The sequence below is a fragment of the Lepus europaeus genome, chromosome 20 (genome assembly GCF_033115175.1).
Source record: "Lepus europaeus isolate LE1 chromosome 20, mLepTim1.pri, whole genome shotgun sequence".
Classification (NCBI taxonomy): Eukaryota; Metazoa; Chordata; class Mammalia; order Lagomorpha; family Leporidae; genus Lepus; species Lepus europaeus.
In genome coordinates, this window is record NC_084846.1 from 32,100,548 (window position 1) to 32,127,140 (window position 26,593).

At 48.2% G+C, this 26,593-nt stretch overlaps 1 protein-coding gene across 6 annotated transcripts in view; it reads left to right on the forward strand.

Moving 5' to 3' along the window:
* CREB5 (cAMP responsive element binding protein 5) overlaps positions 1-26,593 on the forward strand; it is a 433,104-nt gene that overhangs the window by 154,465 nt on the left and 252,046 nt on the right. For all 6 annotated transcript variants that reach the window (XM_062179484.1, XM_062179485.1, XM_062179483.1 and 3 more), the window contains one exon: positions 6,822-6,994. In XM_062179484.1, coding sequence (XP_062035468.1) covers positions 6,822-6,994 — 173 coding nt within the window. The remainder of the gene's footprint in view (positions 1-6,821; positions 6,995-26,593) is intronic.

The window sequence follows — 26,593 nt, forward strand, 5'->3', positions numbered from 1 at the left end:
TGTGTTGTTCATGCCATGTCTCCTCTAATACGTCCCTTTCCCTCTCTCAGGGCACCTGCCCTCTTACTACCAGCCCCCCAATACCTGCGCTGGTGTCATAGCTCCTGAGAGCACCATAGGAAGAATCAAGACCCTCTATCATCCTTCTCTTACCCCCAGAAAGTCTAGGTTCTTCTTGAAGTTCCCAACCCTTGTTATTCTGGGAATGTCTCCGATATCTTTTGGATGCAGTTCATGGATGTTTACATCTGGGAAGTTCTGAAAGTCTTCACAACTTCCCGGGCATCATTAAGATGCAGACAACTCCAAGATTGCACAACTCAACTTATGAACGTGAGTCAGGATGACCCCAGCTCTTTATGGAGAAACCCATAAAGTCTCCACACATTGGCAGTTGGATGGAATATAGATTTTGAAGATAACATTTTGGAACCCACCTACTTTTGCCTGTAAGCTCCAACCTTCACTTCCAATTGTGGTCCACTTCCCTCCGTCCTCCATTACCACACCCTGAAATTATAGTTATTTTTAAGAACATGCACACATATTCGCGTCCATCAGGTTGTTTTTTTGCATATTGTATTCCAAGCCCATGCTTGCAGCAAGACAATTACTGCTCCACCTCAAGCTCCCTGACTGTGCAATCAAGACTTATTATTCCCCTGGTTCTCATCCCGTCCCCACCCTTCATGGTTTGGAACAACAACGATTGAAGAGCCGGGTAATGCTGGACATGGGAGAAGTCCAAGGACACCTTGAAAAATGTGAACCAAAGAGGGAGGAATTTAGGTGATGAAGATAGCTTGTCTGTGGAGCCTTCATCTCAGGTGGTGGAGAGACTGCACTTTGTGTTAAATTCATTTCCTGAATCCTGATCCCTTGAGACTTGCAGAAAGCTATAATTTTCAGCAGGCTTGCTTCTACAAAAGCTTATGGTTATGGAGAAAAAGTCAGCGTTTGCAGGTCCATGAATCATGGCCTAAAAAGTTGGTTTGGATAGTTAGTGTCTCATAAAATGTAGCAGAGGAAGGAATTGTGTAGTATCAGAGCTGGAAAAGATCATGAAGGAGCCCATGTGGTCCAACCCCTTCCTGACTGAGCATGGGCGGTGGAATGATTCATCCAGATTGCATAGCTACAAGGAGCAATGGGGGGACTGCACCGAAAGAGACCCCATAACTCCCAAGCCAGTATTTTTTCAAAATGATCACACATCACTAATCATTTGGAAGTATTTGAGCCAAAGTAGGAGCCATGTATCATACATGAGAGACTCTTAGCTGCAGAAGACACCTTGGAGGTCACCTGGTGCCGTCTCCCTTCTGATGCAAGAATCCTGTGGGTGACAGCCCTGACAGACGGTCACTAGTCCTGGCTTCACTCCAGTTCCAGAAAGCTTGGGACTTTACAAAGCAGCTTGTTGTGTCTTTGGCTATCTCTACCTATTAATAGATTTATCATTGCAGTTGGGTAAATGTGTATCTTTACACATCAGTCTATAAGGAGTTGGGGCAGGGGTATGTGACGTGGGAGTGGTGATGGTGAGAAGTTTTCCTCTTTTTCTTGTCTCAAAATGAGGACAATAATACCTACCTCTTGGGGATCATTGCAGATATTAGAGATGTAGTTTATAAAGCATCTACCACAGTCCCAGCATCAAAATAGGTACTTGAAGTATAGTTATCATTGAGTTTTGTCATCATGATTCCATATTCTGAAATTACGCCCTCTGGGGTAACGTAGACTGTGTCTAACCCCACAAATATTTGCAGGCAGGTAGCGTGACCCTCGAAGTCTTCTCTTCTCCAGACTAAATATTCCCTGATTCTTCTACCGCTCCTCCTACAATGCATTTCGGATGCCTCCGTTGCTTTCATTCCCTCCCATTTGTCAATTTCCCCCTTAAAATGTGGTGGCCAAATGTGGTCAGTCCAGCGTACTCTACAGTGGGATAATTACTTCCCTTGATCTGGGCCTTTCACTTCTCCTCAAACAGCCTAGATTTATGTTAGCATTTTTGGAGGCCAGATCACACAGTTGGCTCAAGTCAAAGCTGATTCTGCTATCCAGAACATTAGCTCTGCCTCCCAACTTTGTGTCAACTGCAGGTTTGACAAGCACCATTTTTACATCTCCATCCAAGCTGTTGATAAAAATGTTGAACAAGGAAAGGCCAAAGGCTGAGCTTCGAGGAACACCCTGATGTTGCCGTGCCAACCAACATCCGTCCGCTGGTTTGGTGATATTGTTCCACCAGCTTCGGCTCTGCACACCTGTACCATCAAAAAGAACTTCGTCTTTTTGAAATTAGCTACTCAGTTTACCCAGAGGCAAAATGAGATTCTTTTATCAATGAAGACAGATTTTGAATCCATAATTGGGACAATGTGAACTTAGAAAAATTACTTTATGTTTGAGTTACTATGTAATGCTTAAATTAAAAAAAACAACACTTAACGTGAGATGGTAATGGTTTTGCCTGATTATTTATTTTTCCAGAATGTTTTGAAATTATACACTGGGTCTGGGAGAAGGGAACTGGAAAATTTGGAGATTTTCTGCTTCAGGGAGGGAGAATGTTTTTGGAGAATTAGAATACGACTTTAGGAGCTTTAGCCTTCTCTGCTGGAATCATGGAGACAGGTCTCTCAAAGGTTGGTGGGGGGAGGTGTGAGATAGATTGTTCGTAATTTTTGTTCTTTTCAATGATTCTCAGAAAAGATTCTTAAACTTTTTAGGGAGTGGTAATTCCTGTTTAACATCCTTCACTCCAAAGAACTAAAATAACTTTTTTTTTCTGCAGCGTCAGTCTCTTCTCTTGGTTTTTGTGGTGGAGACAAAGAAAAGTTGCTATCATCATTTGTGCCCATGGACTCAAAGATTGGACACTCAGCTCTCATTACCTTCCCTCAAGCACTTACTGAATATTTTTTCCAAGGCTTCACTTTGCAGTATATATACTGTGTTTGCAGCTTTCTTCTTACTCATAACCCTTTGTATCTCTGCAGTGCGTAATTGAACAAGAGTACCCTAACAAGTGAGCATACTTTCAAATGACATGGCGAACAGACAGGGTATTGGCACTTTTAAAAATTGAGCAGGGATGGGGTCAGGCTTGTGGTATATTGGGTTAAGCCACCACCTGCAATCCCGGCATCCCATGTGGGTGTCTGTTCACGTCCCGGCTGCTCTATTTCTGATCCAGCTCCCTGCTAGTGCACCTTGAAAAGCAGTAGAAGGTGGCCCAAATTCTTGGGCACCTGCATTTACATGGGAGACCCAGATGGAATTCCAGGCCATTGCAGCCATTTGGGGATGAACCAGTGAAGATTTGTCCTTCTCTGTAACTCTGCCTTTCAAATAAAATAAATACATTTTTTTTAAAAAAATTGATCCAGAGAATCACAAAAAGTAAGATTCATCATAACTGTGTGTTCTAGAAATGTTCCCTGAGAGTTGAGCGATTTGTTCACTATTCATTGAGCCCGATGGTGTGCCACCCACTGACCCTGGCTATGGAGGCGCATCAGACAGCCCTATCAGACTTCTTTCCTTCTCACATTGTGCTTAGAGGTCTAGGGGAGAAGCAACAGCTAATCACACAGTCAAACGCCACTGTCAACCAATGAACAGTACCCAAAGGAAAAGGAGACAGTGTCCCCACAGGGATGCCAGGGAAGACGTCCCCTTGGGGTGCTCTGAGAGTTGAAGATACAGTCAGGGCAGCAGCACAGGTGTCTGTCAGGAGCAGCATCTTCCAAGGGCTGGTGGTAAAATGGAGCAAGGTCAGGATGAGGGAGGAAAAGTCCCGCCAAGTGGGATGCATCCCAGAGCCCGAGGGAAGGCGGTGTGAGGGCAGCTGAGGGCTGGGAAGGATCCCACACAGGCCCTGGAGGGTGCATGACGTGCCATTCAGAATCTTGGGTGGTGAGCTCAGTTCTGCATTTTGGAAAGGCGACTCCAGCAGAGATAGGAGGAGGAGAAAAGACAGCCAGGGGTACAGAAGCACACTGCAGCAACCCCTGCCTAGTATAAGAGAGGAGGCGATGGTGACAAGGGGTGGGGGCATAGGTTGGTGGAAGGAGGGAGGGAAAGGTAGAAAGAGATGAAGGATGCTTAGTTTAAATTTGTAGGACTGGCCGGCTCACTAGGCTAATCCTCCACCTTGCAGCACCAGCACACCGGGTTCTAGTCCCGGTCGGGATGCCTGATTCTGTCCCGGTTGCCCCTCTTCCAGGCCAGCTCTCTGCTGTGGCCAGGGAGTGCAGTGGAGGATGGCCCAAGTGCTTGGGCCCTGCACCCACATGAGAGACCAGGAGAAGCACCTGGCTGTTGCCTTCAGATCAGCGTGGTGCACTGGCTGCAGCGCTCTGGCTGCGGCAGCCATTGGAGCGTAAACCAACGGCAAAGGAAGACTTTTCTCTCTGTCTCTCTCTCTCACTGTCCACTCTGCCTGTCAAAAAAAAAAAATTGTAGGACTTGGGGGCTGCACAGGGCTGAGACTCAAGGGGCGGGGGTTCATACATTTTAAATTCATTGTGAATTTAAAAATTGCAATGTTAAGGTTAAGCTGTACTGCTTTGTTGATAACCTCTGTTAGCACAGCACAAGGAAAATAATTCTAAAAAGAGAGAAATCTCTCCACGTCTCAAATTGATGATTGACAAAGTAGGTGACTTTGAGCAAGATGACAGAGTTCAAGTTTCCCTGAGGATCCAACCAATGAAAAAATAACACCTGTGATTTTATTTTTTTAACCTCATCAAGACCTCATTAGGACTCAGTGAGATTGGTTTGTTAGAGTTTGCTTTCAAGAGAAATAACTCAATTAGTATTTTCATTATGTAGTCTATGCACATCACTAGATCTTTAAAAAATTCACCAAAAACTGAAGTGTGCCCCCTACAGAGCCACTGCAGTGCAAGGCATTTTCCTCCATGCTACGTTACTCAGCCACAGCATTGTCCCACCTCAGACACTTTCCAGGCTATAAGGGGAACCCTTGGACCACGAGTTTGCATGAGTCTGTTCGTACCTTTGGGATCCTGGCTCACTTTCTAAGCCAGGTGCCCAGTTGCCATCTGGACTCCTGACACACTGTGTGGTCAGGATTTAGAAATCAGACACTGGGGAAAGGTGCAATGTGATGGACACAACCACCTGAAACACCACACACGTTAGCACCCTCCAGCAGCAAGTTGGGCAGGAAATCCTGCCCTTCACAGAAGAACTTCAAAGAACCACCTCTAGGTCTCCCGGGTCACATTTTTCCCTTTGCTAACAGAAAAGTGTAGACAGATACATATTTTTCCTCTGGTCAATTGCTAGTGACACTCCATTTCTTTCCTTCCATCCTCAACCCATTGTCCGACTGACCTCTCGAAAGTTCCTCACTCTCCTAGGCTGAAGGGCTGTAGCTGGCTGTTTGCAGGAGCCTCCCTGTTGCTCCCACCTGGCCCTGCCTGTCCTCTTTCCTGAGTTCTGCATTTCCCTCTCACATTTCCACTCCAGTGTGGGACATCAGCCTTCTTCGACCTTGGAGAGAATTCCTCTTGCTGAACCAATGCCTCTCTTTTCCATCAGTCTGAGCCCACATATTTTACTTTACTTTTGAATTTTTAAGCTAAGAAGCTTCTATTCAAGTTATTAAAAAACAACATAGGACCTTCAGTCCCCTTAGTGACTCATATGAGGCTTTTGTCCCTTCCCTAGTTGACCTAGGCAATATGTGTTTATTGAGTGCCCCCTAGCTCCAGGGTCCATGGGAGAGAGTTGTGAGCACAAAGCACTCTGTTCTTTTTTTTTTTTTTTTTTTTGGACAGGCAGAGTTAGACAGAGACAGAGAGAAAGGTTTTCCTTCCATTGGTTCACCCCCCAAATGGCTGCTACAGCCGGCGCGCTGCGCCAATCTGAAGCCAGGAGCCAGGTGCTTCCTCCTGGTCTCCCATGTGGGTGCAGGGGCCCAAGCACTTGGGCCATCCTCCACTGCCTTCCCGGGCCACAGCAGAGAGCTGGCCTGGAGGAGGAGCAACCGGGACAGAATCCGGTGCCCCAACTGGGACTAGAACCTGGGGTGCTGGTGCCGCAGGCAGAGGATTAGCCTAATGAGCCGCAGCACCGGCCCAAGCACTCTATGTTCTAGAGGAAAAGGTAGTGAATGAGCAAGCAGGCCCTTCATCATTGCTCTATCTTCCATTATTCCAAACAACTGTTAGGAGATGGCTTTATGGAAACACAGCAGAGAGTTGCAATGCTCACGCCCTCATTGGATCCCTGTCATCTCTTCAAATTGTTCATCCTCATTCCAACAGTTGTTGAGTTTGTGTCATGAACGCTCAGATCATGATTTGGAAAATTGATGGTTTCCTGGAGGGGTGGGGGTAGGTAGGGTTGGCCACTCTTACAGGCCTGAAGGGGGGGGGGGGAGCCTGTGTGCTTGTCATTCAAATCAAGATGCAGAACTGAGCTCACCAATCATAGTAGTATGCACTTCTGCAGAAATTGTTTTCAAGTGCGGTACACAGCACAGCAAGTCAGCGAAGGTATGCACTGAGTAATCGTGGTGTCAGCCTCGCATCGGGATGGCGGCACAGTGAGAAGTAAACTTCAAGGCTTTTTCCTATGTGCTTTCCTCTAAGGGTGAGTCATTATTTTTCATCTCCTTGCAGCTGTGTGTTATAACAAGATGAATGGACCCAGGGCTTGCCAGAAGCCATAACTTCCTATGTAGTTGACATGACCAGATTGCCAATGTTGCAAGCTTGAGAGTGGAATTAAACATTGACTCCTTCTGACCCTTCTCCTCTGTCTTCTCTGGGCAGAACATCTCCATGCATAATACAGTTGGTGGCGCCATGACAGGGCCCGGAACCCACCAGCTTGGCAGCAGCCGCATGGCCAGTCACGACACCAGCGTTGTGATCCAGCAAGCCATGCCGTCACCCCAGTCCAGCTCGGTCATCACACAGGCGCCGTCCACCAACCGCCAGATCGGGTAAGGAGACCTCTTCGGCTGACTCTGGGTCCTGGCTGGAATGCAGAGAATGTTTTGAACTTTCTTCTTGTTTCTGATGCTCAGATTGGTTGTTTCTTTTCTGGGCTGGTGTGGTATTGCCTAGGGTTCGGAGGGATGCTTTTGATGGGAGAAACTCTCGGTTTGGTGGATGGTGTTTTGATCATGAACTTGGGTGGGGGTGGGCGAGGGAAGTTATTCTGTGTCATCCTTTCCATAAACAAGACTTGTGGAGGTGATGTTGGGAAGACCCAAGAGCATAAGTTCAGGACAAAGGCTCAATGATGGCGGCAGGAGACTCCACCTCCTTCCCCACAGAGTATGCTGCTTGCTCCCTACCTGGGAGTCACTGGGGCCATCGCCTGTGTCTCTGTGCATCTCTTCCTGTGGTGTTCTCTCTTCTGTGATCATTCTTCCTGCCCTCGAGCCCTTGTTGATGCCTCTTCATTGGCTCTCCATGCCCTCGCCATCGGTCTAGGCTTATTCCTAGGTAGACAGAACGCAGAATGCAGGCCATGTGCTTTCTCACGTGTGTGAAAAGACAAAACAGAGGCATTGAAGGAAAATTGATAGTAGGATGCTGCCGCTGGGTTGTAGGTCCCCTACATCATGTCACAGGGCCCTCCCTTTTTAGTGTCATGTGCTAGCTCTAGCCTTGCTACGCAGAGTGTGGTCTGAGGACCAGCTCATGAGCAGGGCCTGGCAGCTTCCTTGTCTCCAGGTTGAGGATGGTGTGTGCTGTTTCCTACTTCACAGAGTGAATAAGAAGTAAAAGATCTAAGAGTAACTTGAGTTCTTAGGAAAAATAGCCAATCACTTCAGCCGAAGAGCTGTGATAAATACATTGTTCTGGAGAGGGAGCATTGGTTTTTCCATGTTCCCTGAGTTCTCTGTTTAAAAGAAGCAGAGGAACCTGCGAGGGTTGGGACATGCTTCAGGATTCAGTTTGAGTTTTTAGCTGAATATTGGATATGCAACACTTATCTGGCAGGGGAGATACCATGATCACAAATATCAGATAGGGTGATTAAAAAAAAAAAAAAAAAAGCTGCCCCACAGTTTGTCAGTGGGTCTTTTCCATGCTGTAAGAATCCCAAACCAACAGTGAGCACTGGGGACAGTGTTGGGTTAGGCCTCCCTAAAGTGCTGCAGAAGAGGTGCCTTGTGGCCGGCGCCGCAGGCACACCAGGTTCTAGTCCCGGTCGGGGCGCCAGATTCTGTCCCGGTTGCTCCTCTTCCAGGCCAGCTCTCTGCTGTGGCCCGGGAGTGCAGTGGAGGATGGCCCAAGTGCTTGGGCCCTGCACCCGCACAGGAGACCAGGAGAAGCACCTGGCTCCTGCCTTCGGGTCAGCGCGGTGTGCCGGCCGTAGCAGCCATTGGGGGGTGAACCAACGGCAAAACGGAAGACCTTTCTCTCTGTCTGTCTCTCTCACTGTCCACTCTGCCTGTCAAAAAGAAAAAGAAAAAGAAAGAAGGGATGCCTTGTCTCTCTGATTTCTCAACTTAACGGGATGCTTGTGGCACCTTAGGAAACAAGAATCATAGATGACGACTGCCCTGTGAGTTTGTCATGGGTGAATTTGGTTTCCCGTTCAAGAAACAAAAAGTGAATCTGGCCGTTTGGATGTCTGGCTTTGCTTAAAGAAGTTAATGCTAAAGCAGCAAATGTCTCTGGGAAATATTTCTGTTCTTCTCAAATGGCCAGGAGAGCAATTGTTGCTGCCATCGAAAGCAAGAACCCATCGTACCATAAGAGCGTGGGCCGGATTCTACATCCTAGGGGACTCCTTTACTCTGTGGCTTGGCTTTCAACAGACAATTCACAGTTAGACCAGCTAATTATAATTATTTTATTTTTCTTTCGGGGGGGGGGGAGAAAAACCATAAAACGTGCCAGAGTTTACTAGCGGCTTAACAGCATTCCTTCCCCCTGGAGGTTTCCTGCCGCTCCCCCACTTGCACCGACACCCTCTCGGCAGCCCTGAGTAGCCGGTCATTGTTAGCACAGCGCTGATTTTCACACAGCAGTTTCTAAGGGTTAGCACTGACGGGTAAGATGCATGTTGACTCTGAATAATCGACCCAGCTCGCCAGGACTATGTGCATAGGCGTGACGTGTGTAGGCTGTGTCACTGTTCCCCGGGGCGGATGGGGAGATTTGTCTGGTGTGTGGGACCCCCGATCCACCCCATCTTAGCATCAATTCCCTCGTCCTGGGCTGTTGTGCGTGTCTTTCCTGGAGTGTTTGAGGAGATAATTGTCACTTTCAGGACTCTGTCTCCTTGCCAAGTGTGAGGGTGGCTATTTCTTTTCTTCGGATTCTTCCCAGCGGTACTCAATTCACACCCACACATCCTGTCGTTTCTCTTCTTCTCCCATCCAAAAGCTTGCCTGGATGATCATGGGGGCTCAGCAAGAAACAACCCAACCCATCTCTCCAGCGGATTCAGTGTAAAACTCTAGGTGGTAACATTTGGAGATGGTTGACTCTTTTATTTCTCTCAGCCAAGAGGAAATGAGTACTTATTCTAAAACATGAGTTTCCTCTGGAGATTGCGTCTTTAAATGAGCATTTGAAATTGCAGATAGCTTTTTCTTTTCTTTTCTTTTTCTTTCTTTTTTTTTTTTTTTTGAGGCTGCACAGAACCATATTGTAGTAATATTCTGATTTTTATCACAACCTCAAATATTTAAGTGTCAAAATCTGGCCAAGCCACCTGCAAATGTTTGCCGTGGCTACTGGCCAAGGAAAACAGCAAACAGCAGTGAAAGTCTTCATTCAGGCTGTGCTTAAGCGGCATCCAGCCCCAAAGGCTGGGACCCACCTGTGCCCATGCACAGTTCTCTTGTGCTGTAGCCAGCAGGAGCGTTCACGACTGGAGCTTTGTGGGAGAGGGGGCCGCCTGGCTCCGTGCCTCCTCGTTCCTCCCCTCCTCCCAGCGCTTGGTCTCTGCCGCCAGTCCTCTCCCGCTCTCTTGTCTGTCTCTGTCCTTGCCCGCCGTACGAGTTAAGCTGAGAGGTTTGAATGTATCAGAAATGGTATTGACATAAACATCTGGAACCAGCTACCAGGGAAGGCTTTGGGGACACACAGGATGCACCCCTGTAAGCACTTGCTTTTCATCCCTTCTGAGCAAGCGTGGGACCAAAGCAGACCAAAATGAGTGGAAACGCAAACATCCCTACAGATAACATCAAAAATAGGTAGACAGGCAACATGTGCAACTTCCTTCCAGAGCACAGAGACCCAAACCATGCCCCCTGCCCAATTCTGCAAGAGTACTGCTATTATCTCAATAGAAACTGGAGGCAAGTATAAATATCGCAAATTGCACTTGTGTGGTTAGGCAGGCCAGGAAAACACACGGCTCCAGGAGAGTGTGGGAGGCATCCCCAAACTAGTGACTACTTGCGCTCCGTCAAACCAGCAGACGCTCTGTCGGGAATGGTGTCTCGGGCTGATTGATGGTAGCGTTTTAGGAGATAAGTTTCCCAGATGGAAAAAAGAAAGTGGGATGTGGGCTGCGGGCTGCAGGAGAGATGAGTGAGACAGAGAACAAGCTTGTGTTAAGTGTAGATGGAATCAGTTCAGCGTTGAACCAAGTCTGTGGCAGAGTCCAAACGGTATCTCCGTTCCCGTCACTTTTGTTAGATATCGTGTAACAGGCTCGTTAATTCAGGGTCGAGTCAGCAAAGCTTGGGAAGAATGGTGGATGAGCAGGTCGTGAGAGTGTAAACTCTCCCTCCCAACCCCCGCCCCACCTGTTAGCTCATGGGACATTTTTGTAGGAGCCAATGATCAGTTGAGGAGGTGGCTAGAACCTTCCTTGATCCCAGCTTTCCTAAAGCATCCTCTCTCTCTGTAGGGAGAATAGCTGGTTCACGCTGGGTAATCCTCCGGGAGATCAATGGAGTTAATATGCGGTATGCAACACTGAAGGATGTTTTTCTTTGTTATGAAAGGCTATGGGAGGCACTACCAAAATGTCCCCCAGTTTTTTTTTTTTTTTGCCTTTTAATTTTCTGCAGGGCTTTGGCAAATGTGTAACCTTGTTAGATGATGAATGAGAATTATTTGACAACAGTTTTTTTAATTATTTATTTTACTATGTCTAACGTTAGGATACACAAACGCAGAGTATTCTGGGTAAGGTAATGAATCACCCAGGTGTGTCAGGAAACTCAGAAATATCTCCCATAGAATGCATAGATGAAATGTTCGTGTATGGGAACTCTCCCTCATTTTCACACCAATTTTAGTCCTGGCACTGACGTGTCCACGTGGTGCGTAGACTCAGGCATTGGTTATAAACTCTACCTGCATGGGGAGTAAATTCTGGCTTCCATTCTTCCGGAAATGTACGAAGCGAATTTGTTTTCTGCGAAAATGAAAAAGTGCGATGGATGCTTGTGATCAAACCGTGCTTTTGCTCACCCTTAGTGTGCTTCTCGAACCCTTTGCTCTTGGCAAGCCCCGACACTCCGCGTTACACAGAACAGCAGAGGTAGCGAGACACACGTGGCCAAGGAAAACAAGCGAACAAATAAGCAATCAGAACTCGCAGTAATTACAGGAAAGCTTGTTGCATCCCGGGACTTCTCAGTGCCAACGCGGTGCTGCTTGTCTGCCAAGGACTTAGGGGACTGGGCTGGGCGTTGCTGTTGCCACCATCCGGAGAGGAGGATTGTAACAAGGCAAGAGGTGGGTCCATGATGCCTTCAGGGAGAGGCAGAGTTTCAAGTCAGTTTCAGTAACAAAGCTGCATCCAGTTTGAGAATGTGCCTGCTCAGTCAACACTTTACTATGCGGATCCACTAGGAAGACTTTGCTTAAGTCCTTCACACCGAACTGAGCCCGACTCAGCTTGTCACCATCCACCCACCACGCGCCAGCCGCCTCCTGGGTGGAGGCAGCGGGACGGCAGGTCCCATGTTGTCACTGGTCCTCAGGCCTCCGCCAGGACAACGCGAAACCCCCTCTGAGTAATTCAGACCAGAAGCTGCGATTTCCTGCTTTGTGTTTTGCTGCATATCATGGCCCTGAACATAGTTTTATTGTTAGAAAGTTGCTGGATCTTTCATAGCCCTGAGAACATTTATGAGGGCCCTTCAGGGGATGTTTTCTGGGAGGGTTGACAGACTTAACCATGTGGCTCCCGTTAAATCCCATGCAGAGCTCTGAGAAATTATCTCTGACACGGGGGCCGGCAGCCCTCCACTCCCAGGGTTTTTATGTGTGGAACGAAACATTAAGTACTGATACTTGAGGAAATATAATGTTTCTCTACATCCAAAAGTCGTAGCACCACATGGTCTTGTGGCCAGAGGGAGGGGCAGAGCCAGCACACCGGAGCACGTGGCTGGGTGTACCAAGATGCAGAAAAATAACCCTGCTCTTGTCTGCAGATGCGGCTCTTGCCTCTGATTCCTCAGACATGCAGTGCGTATCCCAGCATCTCAGCTCATCACCTGGGACACAGCAAGGCTGGTCTGTCCACTTGGGATTGGAGGCCACTCCTTGATTGCTCAGGCCTTTGCTAGAAAGGCCCGTGACTAGCAGGGTGGCACTGAAGCGAAGAAAGGAAGCAGGCACTGATGCAGCATGTACTATGTGCCGGGCACCAAGCTGGCTTCGCATGCTGTTCCTTAGGAACCTTCAACAGCTCCAAGAAGCAGGCATTATTTCCTTGATTGATTGGTCTGTGCGGAGAAGGGAATTGTCCACAGTCACTGGGCCAGTGAGATGAACCCTCTTGAATGCAGGTCTGTTGGCCTCCTGAGCATGGCGACACCCTGCCTTGGAAGATCCCTGGGTGTGTCTGAGACCAGAATGAAAAGTCCACACGTGGGGTTGCCTAGTGGTTGCCCTCTGAGAGTACAGTGTGAAGAGTCCTTGTGTGCCCACCGTCCTCGGAAGCAGGGATTGTCAGACCCTCAAAGGAGGGAGATCAGAGAATGTCCTGGGTACGTGGACGCAAAGACCGGATCTGTACCTGGGAGACCTTTTAGCTAAACACCCCTGTGGGTAAGAAAACCAAAGTCACCGCAGAGAAGTGCCTGCCCTTGTATCCAACTTTTGGCTGGCAGGAAGACTCCCACTGCTGCCCAGTTCCTGCAGGGACAGGTGAATTTGCCTCTGCCTCTTGGAGGAGTTTGTTTCTGGGTTTTATAAACAGGAGCCTGGCTCGCAGAGTTTCTGAAGCGTTCATATAAATGTCTCTGGGTGTGTCTCGCCCCTCCTCCTTTTGGGAACAGATAGCACAGGTGAGGCTCTGCTCTAATGGCTAACAGCTCAGGATCATCCAGTGTGTGCCTGGAGTAAGTCTAGACAGTTGGGGCCGGCACCGTGGCTCACTTGGTTAATTCTCCACCTGCGGCACCGGCATCCCATATGGGCACCGAGTTCTAGTCCTGGTTGCTCCTCTTCCAGTCCAGCTCTCTGCTGTGGCCTGGGAGGGCAGTGGAGGATGGCCCAAGTGCTTGGGTGCCTGTACCCGCATGGGAGACCCAGAAGAAGCACCTGGCTCCTGGCTTCGGATCGGCATAGTGCTGGCCGTGGCAGCCATTTGGGGAGTGAACCCATGGGAAGAAAACCTTTCTCTGTCTCTCTTTCTCACTGTCTATAACTCTACCTGTCAAATAAATAAAAAATCTAGACAGTTATTCTTTGGGGAAACTTATGGAAAAGGCATGGTTGGATTCCATATCCGGTCACAGGAGAATCATGGAAGAGTACGGGTCTTGGATTCAGGGGTCATGGGTGTTAGTTCAGGTGCTGCCATTTAAAATGTTCGCATGCTTGCCCAGGCGTTCAGCTTCCTTGGGTCTCTTTTTCTCGATTGACCTCTGAATGAGTTAAGTAAGTGATGAAGAAAGTCAGCCCCAGCCCCCAAATCCTCATTTGGGGCTGCCTTTCTGTCTCAGACTTATTTTTGTTTGTTTGTTTGTTTGTTTGTTTGTTTCTAGAAGCCAAGTTTGGTAGGAGTTCTTGATTATCTGAATCCCAGAATATGTTTCACACACTCCAGAGAGAACAGAATAAGACTTGAGGGTGATCAGGAAAAGGTCAGGCAATGGAAGGGAGGGGTCTTGGCCCACAAAGCCAGAGAGACCGGACTTCTGGACTCGACTCCTATGTGAACAACTTTGTTTTTTTGCCAGGTGCTTTGTTTACAAGGCACCTTACCTTACCGTTTACTGATTTAGTACACATAATTCTGTTACGTGGAAACTGATAGACCCATTTCACAGCTGAGTGAGATTCTGTGATGAAGTGACTTGCCCTAGGTCATCGTGACATCAGCCAGATGCTGAACTAGACTCCAGGCTGCCTGGACCACACTGTTGCATGGCTCCATGTGAACTTCAGTTCCCCTAGCCTAAGTTTCCTTACCTGTGAAATGGGGAGGTATCTCCAGAAAATTCTGTCTTTTCTGGCACTGAAATACTGACGAATTTCCCTAACAAATTTAATTTTGAAAATGACTGGGCAAGGTGTTTTGGAGGGCTCAGGGCAGCATGCATGACTATGTGTAGTTTCCTATCTTTGAACTAATCTTATTAAGAAATTGTTCTTTTATTCTGATGTTACAAAAGTGGCTTGTTCTTGGATATCTAACTAGAAAAATACCTAAAACTTTGAAAGATGTGAAATAAGTCTGATGTAAGAAACCTGGACAATAATTATGCCAGACACAGTTCTCTGGGAAAATCAGACTACCGATTGAACGCATACTAGGGGACATGTCATATTATTTGGAGCTTTTATATTCCATAATACTACATGTCTCACAAGGTATAAACAGCTCTTCTCTGAACTCAAGGCTCATAAGTTCTGAGTTATAAGACAAGCACTGTTCTAGGATTTTGAAGATAGCTTGTCATGCCCATTATATGCACAATATATTCAAAAAATCACATATTCAGAAATTTAAAAAAGATAATTTATGGGGTCGGCACTGTGGCATAGCAGGCTAAGCCTCCACCTGTGGTGCCAGCATACCCCATGGACCGTTCATATCCTGGCTGCTCCAGTTCCAATCCAACTCTCTACCATGCCTGGGAAAGCAGTGGAGGATGGTCCAAGTGTGTGGGCCCCTGCATCCAGGTGGGAGACCCGGAAGAAGCTCTTAGATTCAAATTGATTCAGCCCCAGGCATGTGGCCATTTGGGGAGTGAACCACTGGATGGAAGACCTTCTCTCTGCCTGCCTCTCTCTCTCTCTCTCTCTCTCTCTCTCTGCAATTCTACCTCTCAAATAAATGAATAAAATCTTTTTTAAAAAGATAATTTATTCAAATGGTTATCTCATATGTATGTTTCATGTATATTCATCCAATGGATCTTTCTCTACTGTAATTTGTATATCCTTTCTAATGAGATCTTAAAGATTATACAAACCTCATGACATTTGATGTTTGCGTGGGTGAGTACAATACATGAATATATAGCTTGGTCTTAATTGTGGGTGTCAACAGAATCCTTGATGCTGAGATTCAGTTACATATAGACAACCACTGCTCAGCCTTTTGGCCAAGATCAAGTGCAGTTACATCTAGACAGACTCCTATTTCAAGAAGGCAGCATGTGTCCGTTGTGCCAGAGATTGGAAGCCGAGGCTGGTGGCTCTGACTATGTCACTCACAAGCTCTTGGACCGTGAACAGGCCCTTGACCTTGCTGTGCCCTGCTGCCCCATCTTGGAATGAAACTAGATTGTCTAATAAGGGTTGTCTTCCAGCTCAAATTCTCAATAATTCTCAAAGAAGCTCTTGGGAACAAGTGTTTTCCTAATCACGACTCGGAGCCTACAATGACCCTGCCTGGCTGATAGCGGACTATTGAAGACGAAGTTCCGTGAAACGTACATTCATGTTTAGCAGGTCGGCTGGTAACCCATTTGCCAAGCATGTTGTGCTTTTGTTAAGCTTCAACCCGAAGCGTCTGCGAAGTAATAAACGTTCTTAATGATACCAGACACATTTAAAAGAATTTGCAGTTTTATAGTTCCCCTCCCCCAGCCCACCTTTGACAAACTGCTTTTGGGCTGGCAAGTACACTGGCGAGACCTGTAAAATGATAGGCCCCTTAGAAGCACGGGATAAAGACAAGCTGGAAGGTGCTGGGCTTGCTTTTGCAGGTTTGCAGAGCTCTGCAGAGAACAGATGGCCCCAAGCACCTTGGAAATGCTAGAAATTCCCGCAGTGACCGTAGAGCCATCATATCTTGGTTCAGATATGGTCATTCACAAGCCCAGTGCTCCACACTTTACAGCCGGCCTCCAATGTCTTATTTTCAATCCTGGACCCCCGTGAATGCATTTGACGTGAGTAATTACAATGATAATTGCAACAGCAAACACTCATCCCCGGATCACCAAGCCAGCAGATACTGGTGAAATGCAGAGCACCCTTCTCGGAGTCTGTAAGGGCAAGAGGCCCAACACGCAGCTGACCGTCTGCTTACATGACATTTGTTCTCGTTTCTCTCCAAAGTCTTGCTGAACCCGAGTACCTAAAGAGATAGGTGCTTGATTAAAAAGGAGGTGGATGTAACAGGGGCTGATTCTTAGAGTCAAGCCATTTTGATGAGCCTGCCAATTCACTTCTGCCAAGGTTTACTCCTAAAATCTTCCTCGAGGCCTAGGCTGAGTAGAAGACATTCTTAGTGACAAAACGAAACGGAAATGCAACTGTGTGGGTGCGTATTCCACATCAGAGTATCTCTACAAGATGGAAGGAATGAACTTCATATACTGTGAACCAAACTGCATGCTACGGAAAGTGCTTGGGGAATTCTGCAGGCCAGGTGCGCTCCCAGGAAACTGGTCTCTGTGTGTGTACACACGCTTCACCATGTGCTTTACCCACACATAATTCAGGCCTTCTGACAAGCATGAAGCCTCGTTCAGAACACTTGAGGAATGTTTCCCGGTGTGTTCTGTGTTGTACCTAACGTAGTTTTTCATAAAGACCTGAATATCCCTGTGTAATCCGCCCCTTGCCTGACAATCAACTGCAGCGGCCGCTCCATGCCCGTCCACAGTGGCCGCCTCCCCCTCCGCCCCCCCCCCCCCCCCCCCCCCCCCGTCTCTAGGAAGTGGCAACAGTTCCTGGTTATCTGGAAAATGACCATTTGGCTGATGGATTATGTTTTCACGAGGAGCTACTTTTCGTTTCTCTAACACCTTGGCATCACTGGCATGTGTCACAAGATGCTTAAGTGCTAAGGCTGAGGTCTCTGGAGGGTGGTGACGGGCAAATCCGGAGCGGGGGGGCGTGAGCAGCAGCTTAGGTGGCGATTCCCTTCCTCGGAAGACAAGGCTGAGTATGTAGTGGGGAATTGGCTGCCGCAGTAGCCATTGGCTGGGGAGGTTTTTCTATCTAAGTCTCATTTATCACTAGGCAGGGGCTGGAGGACTCGTGCAAAGCCCTGACTGGCCTCCCTCCTCCCTTTCTCCCCATCTCCCCTGGAAAGAAAGGAGCCAAACATCGAACCATTCATGTCTGACATTGGCTGTGACTTTAACCAAGAGTGTGGAATTGGAGAAAGTTGAAAACTTTTAACTAAAAGGAAAAGTGTGGTGTGTGTGTGTGTGTGTGTGTGTGGTGTCATTTATTTGCTGTGTCCAAGTCCTTCCTGCCTCATTGTGTGGCTAGCTGCTATTTATTTAATCTAGCTCCGTAGTCAGGCGTTTTACTGAGAATTGAGTTTGTCCAGATCTCTGTCGGTGAGTGTGTGTGTGTATGAGAGAGAGGAGGGAGGGAGAGATCTGTTTATCAAGAGTGTGTGAAACTTTGCCGCACCTGAAGTTGCTGACAACCAACCTTGCTGGGTCCAGTGTGTTCCATAATTATTATTGCCATTAGGAATAATTATTATTTGCTGCATGGAGCTGGCAGTTGGGAGCCTGCCTAAGACAGAGGCTTCTCACAGTAAGGACCCAGGGAAGACAAAGGCCAGAGCAGTCGCCCATCAGCCCTTCAACATGTTTGGGCACCGCCCGCCTCTTGGTTCACTTCTTTGGCTTGCATACCCATCGAGCTTAGAATTGAGCAGAAAGTTCTTCAGCTACAAGACCAGCAGGAGTGGATGTCTGGATTCTTGCTTTTCTCCGGCCTGCAGTCCCTGCATTGCGTTCCTTTACTTAAATACAGAGGGAAGGGTATTGGGCCTAGCAGTGAACGTGTTGCTTGGGACACCTGCTCCCATATCGGAGTGCCTGGCTCCTGGCTCAATTTCTGATTCCAGCTTCCTGCTAATGCAGACCCTGGGAGGCAGCCATTGATAATTTAAGTCGTTTGATCCCTGCTGTGAATGTGGGAGATCTGGATTGAGTTCTGGGCTCATGGCTTTGGCACAGCCCAGCCGCAGTCAGCCACTGCGGGTATTTGGGAAGTGAACCAGCAGACAGGCACGCTCTGCCTGTGTGTCTATGTCTGTCTCTTCCTCTCTCTCTCTCAATTAATGAAGATGCTGGTTAAGATGCCCACAGCCCATATAGGAGTACCTGGGTGTGGTACCTCCCTCTGGCTCCTGACTCCAACTTTCTGCTAATGCAGACGGAAGGTGGCAGAGCGATGGATCAGATAATTGGCTTCCTGCCACCCTTGTGGGAGACCTAGCTTGAGTTCCTGGTCCTGGACCCAGCCCAGCCCTGGCCATTGCAAGCATTTGGGAGGGAGCCAACAGAGGGGAGCATGCTCACCCTTGCTTGCTCACTGGCTCTCTCTTTCGAATAAATAGATAAAACTTAAAACATAAAAATAACCTCTCACTTGTACATTTTTCTTCTACAATGGCATTATTTTTATTGAAATACGAAAAGCATGAACGAGATGGATCTGCAGTGAGAGGCGAGGTTTGAAATGGTCCGGGCAGGAGCTTGTGGAAAGTGGGAAACACTCAGCAGGAAAACCACAGTGCTAATTGGGAGCAGAACACTGACACCTTCCTCGGCCTTGGTTTGTTCAGCCTCTTCGCACGCACACACACCGGATTTCTGCATGCTTCCTCCTCCCTTTGCTGGGGGCCTCTGAGACAGCTGTGCCCCAGATAGCCACTGGACACTTGGCACCCAGCGTAGGGGTGGGGAGTGCCCACCAGACTCTGTGCAGGCAGGGAGGCTCACCAGACCTCTTTCCAGTGTTTTTTTTTTTTTTTTTCTCCAGATGCTTGCCTGTTTCCTTGCCAAAGCCTGTGCCACAGCCACAGGCGGAGGCCTTGGGGTGCTCACAGCACACACCCTCATGGGCCAATCCACGCCTCTCTGCTGCCCTGCGCCTTCCTCCCGGAGCAGGCACTTGTAGTTCAAACTGCTGAATCACACCCCCAGAGAACCGAGTCAGAGGAGGAAGTCAACCCCGCACAGCCCCCAGCAGGTGCCTCAGACCCAGCACAGCTGAGTGACTGTCACCGGCCGCCGTGAGCAGAGACTGCGGACACCAACTGTGCGTCCCAGGCTGCCGCAGGGAGGCGTGGAGAGGCCGCATCTGCCATGTGAATGCTCCTGCAGCCAGGCAGGAGGAGGCCACCGGGCGCTCACCTTGTCGCAGATGTGGGGCTAGGACGTGGCAGGAGAGCGACGGCCTCTCCTTTCCACGTGTGGAAGAGAGACTGCCTTGGTTACTGCCCTTCGCTGAGCCTCCTCCTTGAGCGAATGCCTCTGTGCAAAAGCGAAGCAAGTGAAAGTTAGGCTGTAGCAATTTCCAGGGATTTGTGGTCCTGGATATTACATAGAGAAACTGCTTAGTGGGAAAATATTACAAAGGAGCATGCCTGTCTGGGTTTTCATAAAAGATGGCAAAACGGTGCTGCAGAGAAATGGAAATCCAGGGCTTTCTCGGTGGAGTTAGAGCTGTCCTCAGGTGCAATTTCGAGGGGATGTAGAGTTGCTGCTTTTTCATTCTTCGTTTATTTGTTCTCGGAATTTGGGGATAGAGGACGACCAAGGATTGGGGCTTCCATCAGCATGGAATTTCATAAAGATGAAGCAGCCTTAATTTGTTCTGTTTCAATGGTAACCTTCGCAAGGAATCACATTTTTATAAAGTTATATGGAGCGTGTTGTTGATATCAGTCCTTAGTAAGTCTCACAGTGAACTCTTTTAGATCAGAAAGCCAGTTGTACCAAGGCCCGTTTTGTCTTACCGTAGGAGATGCTTGTTTTTAAGGTGGTTCCATAGAAAGTGCTTGCTTTTCCATATTTTCATCATGAGTGTCTCAGGGGAAAGCTGGGAGTTTTCTGGAGTCTAACGGTTATATTGGTTTATAGTGATGGGCTTGATTTTGCTTCTATTAAGCATTGTCCATTGATTTAATTGTAGATCCTCTTCTCCAGTCAAGCAATGAAAAGAGCTTGCACGTTTTCTTACTTGTTCTGAAATTACGTGGTGAGATTTAGAGATGCATCCAAACAGAACTGGGTACACTCGGCCTCCTGGCCAGACCCATGGAAGGAGAGGAGACATGGTGTGGCATATGATGGCTCTAGGGACACTGCTGTTTTCTTAGTTGTACAGAGGTTTGTCCTTTAAAAAAAGCTTGGGGACCAGTGTTGTGGTACAGCGGGTAAGGCTGCTGCCTGCGACATCAGCATCCCATGTGGGTGCCTGTTTGTGTCCCAGCTGCTCCACTTCCACTCCAGCTCCCTGCTTGTGGCCTGGGAAAAGTAGCAGAAAATGGCCCAAGTGCTCGGTCCCTCCACTCACGTGAGAGACTCAGATGGAGCTGCTCGCTTTGAAAGCCTGGCCCAGCTCTGGTCAGTGTGGCCACCAGGAGAGTGGACCAGCAGATGGAGGGTTTTTTCTCTGTCACCGTCTCTCCTTGGCTGTCTCTGTAACTCTGACTTTGAAAAAATAAACAAATCTTCTAAAAAACCAAACTGGCTGGCTTAACAAACTATCTATTTATTATCTGTCTATTGATATTAGCAGCTAATAGCGAAAAAGTAGCTTGGAAACTATAAAATTAGGACCTTCATTTCTCTGTGTGTCCTCCAAAGAAGACAACAAAGAAATTCCTGGGTGTGAGTATGCAGGTCCCATCCGGAAGATCTGTTTCCTGGAGAACTGGTGATGCCACCGCCATTATGGAAAGTGCATAAGACTAGAGATGCAAGCTATGGTTTCCAGAGCGACTGTAGGGAAAACCACACACGAAAGCTATGTAGCAACTGGAGGCAAGGAGAGAAACTGGCCAGGAGGGAGCCAGGGAGGGTTCCTGGGGATCTGCACATTGCACTCACTCGGGAAGAAATAGAGCAGACACAACAGTGGAGGTTGTACCGTTTCTGCACACCCTTGTTGGCGGGATGCACTGATGGTCATGACCACTGGGAGGCAGCCAATACGGAGACACTCAGGGGAAGAGAGGCAGCACTCATGCACCCAGAGCCTTCGCCTCCCCCTCCTCGTTCAATCTGCAGGCCTCTCCTCTTTCTCTGTTTCCCCTTAGGATTTCATTATTTCGTTCCCTTCCTCACAATTTCACTGCTGCCACAGTCCAGCCTGAACTTTGCTGTAGGCGTTTGTAGTGAAATCCAAAGGCCAATATCTCAGAAGCGTCCTCTTCCCCGGGGCCCAGTCCCTTATTTCTTTTTCCATCGTAGGCTCAGAGGGCCTCCTTCTCACAGGCAAGGCTCCGTTCTTTATGTCTTTAACTGTGGCACGCATGTGGGGGGCTAGGTTGTGTCTGCTGAAAAGACACAATCCTAACTTCAGCTCCTGTGAATACGCGCTGGTTTGGAAGTAGTAGGGTCTTTGCCGATGCAGGCAAGTCCATGTGCTGTGGTATTGGGTGAGGGTGGGCCCTCCATCCAAGGACGGGCATCCTCAGAAGGAGGAAAGGAGAAGACGCAGGGACTGGGAGGCACACAGGGGGGAAGCCATGTGATGCAACAGGAAGCCGAGGAATGCCAAGGTTGCTAGCAGCTGCAGAAGGCAGGAGAGGGGCGTGAAACTGAGCGTCCCCGCAACACAACCAGAAGCAACCAACCCTGCTGACGCCTCCGTTCCAGACTTCTCACCTCCAGGACCGTGCAAGAATGAATTCCTGTTTTCCAACCACCTGACTTGTGGTAAGCTTATGACTGCTGCCCTAGGAGACTCCCATGCGTCATTACGGACTGGTCTGCTTTGCCATCAGAATTGTGGTTTAAAAAAAAAAATCCATCCCTCCACTCTCCTTTTATTGAACTGCACCAGATGTGGGGATAAAACATTAAGAGAAGGAAGCTAACTAAGCATAAAAATAAAACTCCTCCCCAGGGAGCAGCCCTCTCTCAGTTGGCACCTGTTCGGTCAGTTGGCACCAGTTCTCCATCTGTACGGAGAGGGAAGGAAGGGGGCTCTTCCTGATCCAGCTCACTCGCCGTTGCTCTCCTCTGTTGATGGGTCCTCATAGAGATGCGCTGTGCCTAGACTGCAAACCTGCACATGTGAAAGTCCACCTTGAGGTCAAGAAGTGAGGCTCTGGCTTTTCCTTAGCCAGGTGTGCTGAGGTCAGGGGTCCCTCTGGGTTCTGATAACACACTTGGTGTTGATCCAGCTGTCTGCCCCGTAATTGGCAAAGAATGGAAGATCAGCATTGCACGGAACTACGGGGCCTTTTAAACTCAGCCTTTCTGAAGTTCTGAGCAGCGTGGGGACAGTCCAGCAGAAGGGAACTGCCTTGGCTCTGACGGGCAGGGCACCAGGGACCGGTCTGAGGGAGAGTGTCCGAGGGAGGGCTTGTCCCGGTGTGTGTGTGTGTGTGTGTTTTCCTCAGACTCAGAACTATACCACCGAGAGATTTCGTTGAGACGCTGCCTAATTCCGTTTAGCCTCTCAGCCCTGCGGCTGGTGCTCATTTTCGGGACCGATCATGGTTTTGGCGGCTGCGCGCCTAATATATGTTCCTGCAGAAGGCAGTAAGTGATGTGGCAGGGCTGTTCTTTTGATCTGTCGACTTTGCCTAATTCTTTCGGAAGCGTCCTTCTGCCTCCTTTGCTGGACCTGCGTGATGTAAAGGGAAACCTTTGCGTTTCTGTGCTCCAAGAAACCCAGTGCTCTGCGAAGTCGTAGAAAGCCCCCAGCATCAGGAAAGCTCTGGGGCTGAAGGGGCAGGAGGTGACCACCCAGAGTGAGAGCCCCACGGCGGGCATTAAAAGCGAGGAGACCTACACCTGTGTGAGGCTATCATCAAGGAGCCTTTGAATGCTACACGCACTGGTGAGGCTAGCACTAGGTTAAGGTTCACAGGGTCCTTTGGAAATGGAGTGTTTTGTTTCAAAGGGGTTCATCCCCCTCCTCAGTATCAAGGATACTGAGGCTCTATGTTCACTTAGTAGCTTTCTTGGAATTCTCAAATCTTAGGAAGTTTGTGTTTTGAAACTAGAGGGAATCTGGCTTTTCTTTTACTGAGTGTCTCATCAAATCACTATGTCACCTTGATCCTTTTAATAATTACTTTTAAAAAAATTTTGCCAGGCAGAGAGAGAAAGAGAATGGATGTCTCCTATCCACTGGTTCATTGCCCCCATGCTGGGGCTGAGCCAGATAAGAGCTAGGAACTCAGTACAAGTCTCCTGTGTAAATGGCAGGGAACGCAAGTACTTGAACCCTCCCCCGCTGTCTCCAAGGGTCCACATTAACAGGAAACTGGAAGCGGGACCCGGAGCCAGGTGGTCTGATAAGGGACACGAGTATTCCAACTGATGTCCTCACCACTAAGGCAGACACCTGCCGAACCCTCAGTATTTTTAATAACCCAGACAATTGCAGCGACTCTCTCAGCCAAACCACCGATTCGATTTGAAGCGACACCTCCCAAAGCTCATGCGTCTTGTGGTCCTCACCCGCCCTGCTTGGAACTCTGCTTGGGTGATTTCCAAACATGTGTTGCTCTTAGAGGCCTGGTGAAAGACCCCGAGGTGAGCGTGGTGGCGGCTATGCGGGAAGGGAAGGGGAGGGGCCGAGAGGTCTCCAGAGCAGCTCAGAGCCCTGGGAGCAAGCCAGGCTGTGCTTCTTAATTTTCCTACAATAAGAACCAGAGAAATAATAATAACTGGAAAGAAACTTCCTACAGTTCCACCCCAGGAAAAGTGGTAGGATACTTGTCCCTACAAGCTCCCTGGCCACCCCCTGCCCCTCCCCACTGGAGTCTCAGGTTGGCTCCTTGAATGGTTAACTCTACCCTTTGGAAGCTTTAGAGTTTCCATAAGAAGTGGATCATTGTAAGGGTGAAGACATGGAATCTGGATGAATTTCACTGTCTTTCCTGTGGGCATTTTCCTTGGGTGCGATAAAGAGAATTAGGGAAACATCTCGAATCGCTGGTGTTGGAATCTTTCAAAATACTCCAATCTCCAGGTAAAACCAGTTCTAAGTAAGTCTTCGAAAAGTGGTTTGTAAGCAAGCTGCGGTCACGATCACGTTCTGGCTGGCAAACGGGCAAACAGGAGTGAGAAGGAATGGGGCAGCCCAGCGAGGTCTTGGGCGTGTTTCTCCATCCCACAAACCATCCTCTGGTTTGGCTTCATTTTTCCACCTGGAAACTGCCTGACTCCTAAGGGCTGGAGACTGGAGTCCTGGGCAGCAACCCACAGGGCATCTCTGATGGCAGAAACCAGACCTGAGTGGAGAGCATGGTCCAGCCAAAGCTCTTGGAGTGGCCCTCTTGCCACGTGACCAACCAGGATACTATCTGATGGGCTCAAACGTGAGTGGGAAAGGTAGATGGCTAACTACAGAACTCTAAATAGTTCCTCTAGCTTTTTATGCATGACTTTACTCTAAAACAAAAAGGATTTTGAGGAGCCTTACCGCAAGTACAATGCAACAAGATGAAAAAGAAACCTATGGAAGAACAGAGTGGGAGAGGATTCTAAAGGAGGGCGCAAGACACTGAGATGGTTTACTGCTCTCGGAGTTTGTCCTAACAGCTTTCATCCTTGAGGTCTAGCTGGTCCTGAAGCTCACCAGTGCAGGATGCTGCTTCTGGATGCAAGTGTGCAGGCATCACACACACGACAGGGGAATGAGGCTTGCCCCCAGTGCTGTAGGGGGCTTGGGTGGGGGATATGCTCAACCTAAAAGCAAACCAGCGATGCTGCGAGCCATCCGTGCACTGTTTTGGAGCATGTGCTAATGTATACTGAGAGAGGAGGCCAAAGGTAGCAGGAATCTCTGGGAGTTTTAAAAAATTAGGTTTTGTAAAACTAAGCAGACTGTTGTGGAGGTGGACTGGGGTAAGGGGAGATTCAAATTAAAATCCTGATATAAAGTTCCAAACAACGAATAAGAGGCTTAAATACATAAAGAGCAAGGCTAAATTTGGACCAATTTCCTGTGAAATCTCTTGTGTAATATTTTCAATTTGTGCTTGTTTAATGTGGTTTATTTTCCTAAGGTTCACGGTATAGGTTTTAAATTCAGCCTTGACTACACACATGTGTTGAGAGGTTATAAAACCAGAGCCAGCTCAGACCAGTCTCCAACTGGATGCCCTTTCGTGGAAAACATTACCTCCTTTTTTAATACCTAAAATATCTTTGTGGGTACATAGTCTGCCTTTTCCTCGTCCAGTTTCCTGACTGCTCTTCTATTGCCCGGCTATAGCAGCACATGTCCAGTTGCATAAATGCAGCTCAGGACAGGCTTCTTCACTCCAGATCAGGGGTCCAGGGCTGTGTTGGGCTGACCTGTTAACCCCTTTGTGACGTATCAAGTTCTTGACACAGGGATAATTCCAGCTTTCGGGTTAAACTGGAGGGACCATGTCAGGTCCTCCATGGGCTCTGATTTGCAGCATGCAGTTCTAATTTTGATGTCTGTGGTGCTGCACCAAACCAGCTCAAAAGATGGGGCCATTTCCTGTTTGAAGTGGTGATGTTTCTGGCACCTTGAATTCTGTGTGTGGGGCTTATGTTGTAAAGACAGACCTTATCAAGGCTAGATGAGATCTCTCTTGTGTACAGCAACTATTGTATCAGATGGTGTTTTTGAGTTACCTTGAGTTTGTTGCTGATATGTTTTAAGTCCTTAAAACAGAGATTGTGCTTTATTTCTTTGTGTATCTCCTGCAATACCCAACACAATGGAAGGATTGTATTGGTGTAGGTGTAGGATGTAAAAGGACTGAAAAGATATTATGGATGTGTGGTTCCTTAATTGAAACAGGAAGAGACCTATAGGTGACATACTTATTGGCATGAGTGCTTTTACCTTCTTCATTACCTTTCAACAAAATTATCATCCTTCACTCGGCAAACATTTACCAAGGTTCTTTTTTTTTTTCTGATAGCACACAAGCCTTAGAGCATTACAAAAACAGACTGGAGAGTCCTGCCATTCATCTCCAGCTCTGCCTGTGACACAGCCTGTGGTGGTGGTGCCTCTCCTTGCCTCTGCTGCATTCTCTTACCTGTTCCTTTTACTCTTGTTTTCTCCTGGCGTGAGACTCTTCCTCACTATTGTGAACCTGAGATCGAAGCAGTCAGGGGGTTGTTCTCCAAGCTGCTATTTGCCCTGGAAAGGAAAACATAATTATGGCTGATGCTGGCTTTCTTCCCAGCCGTGTAGTTTCTCTGTTCTCACCTGCCCAA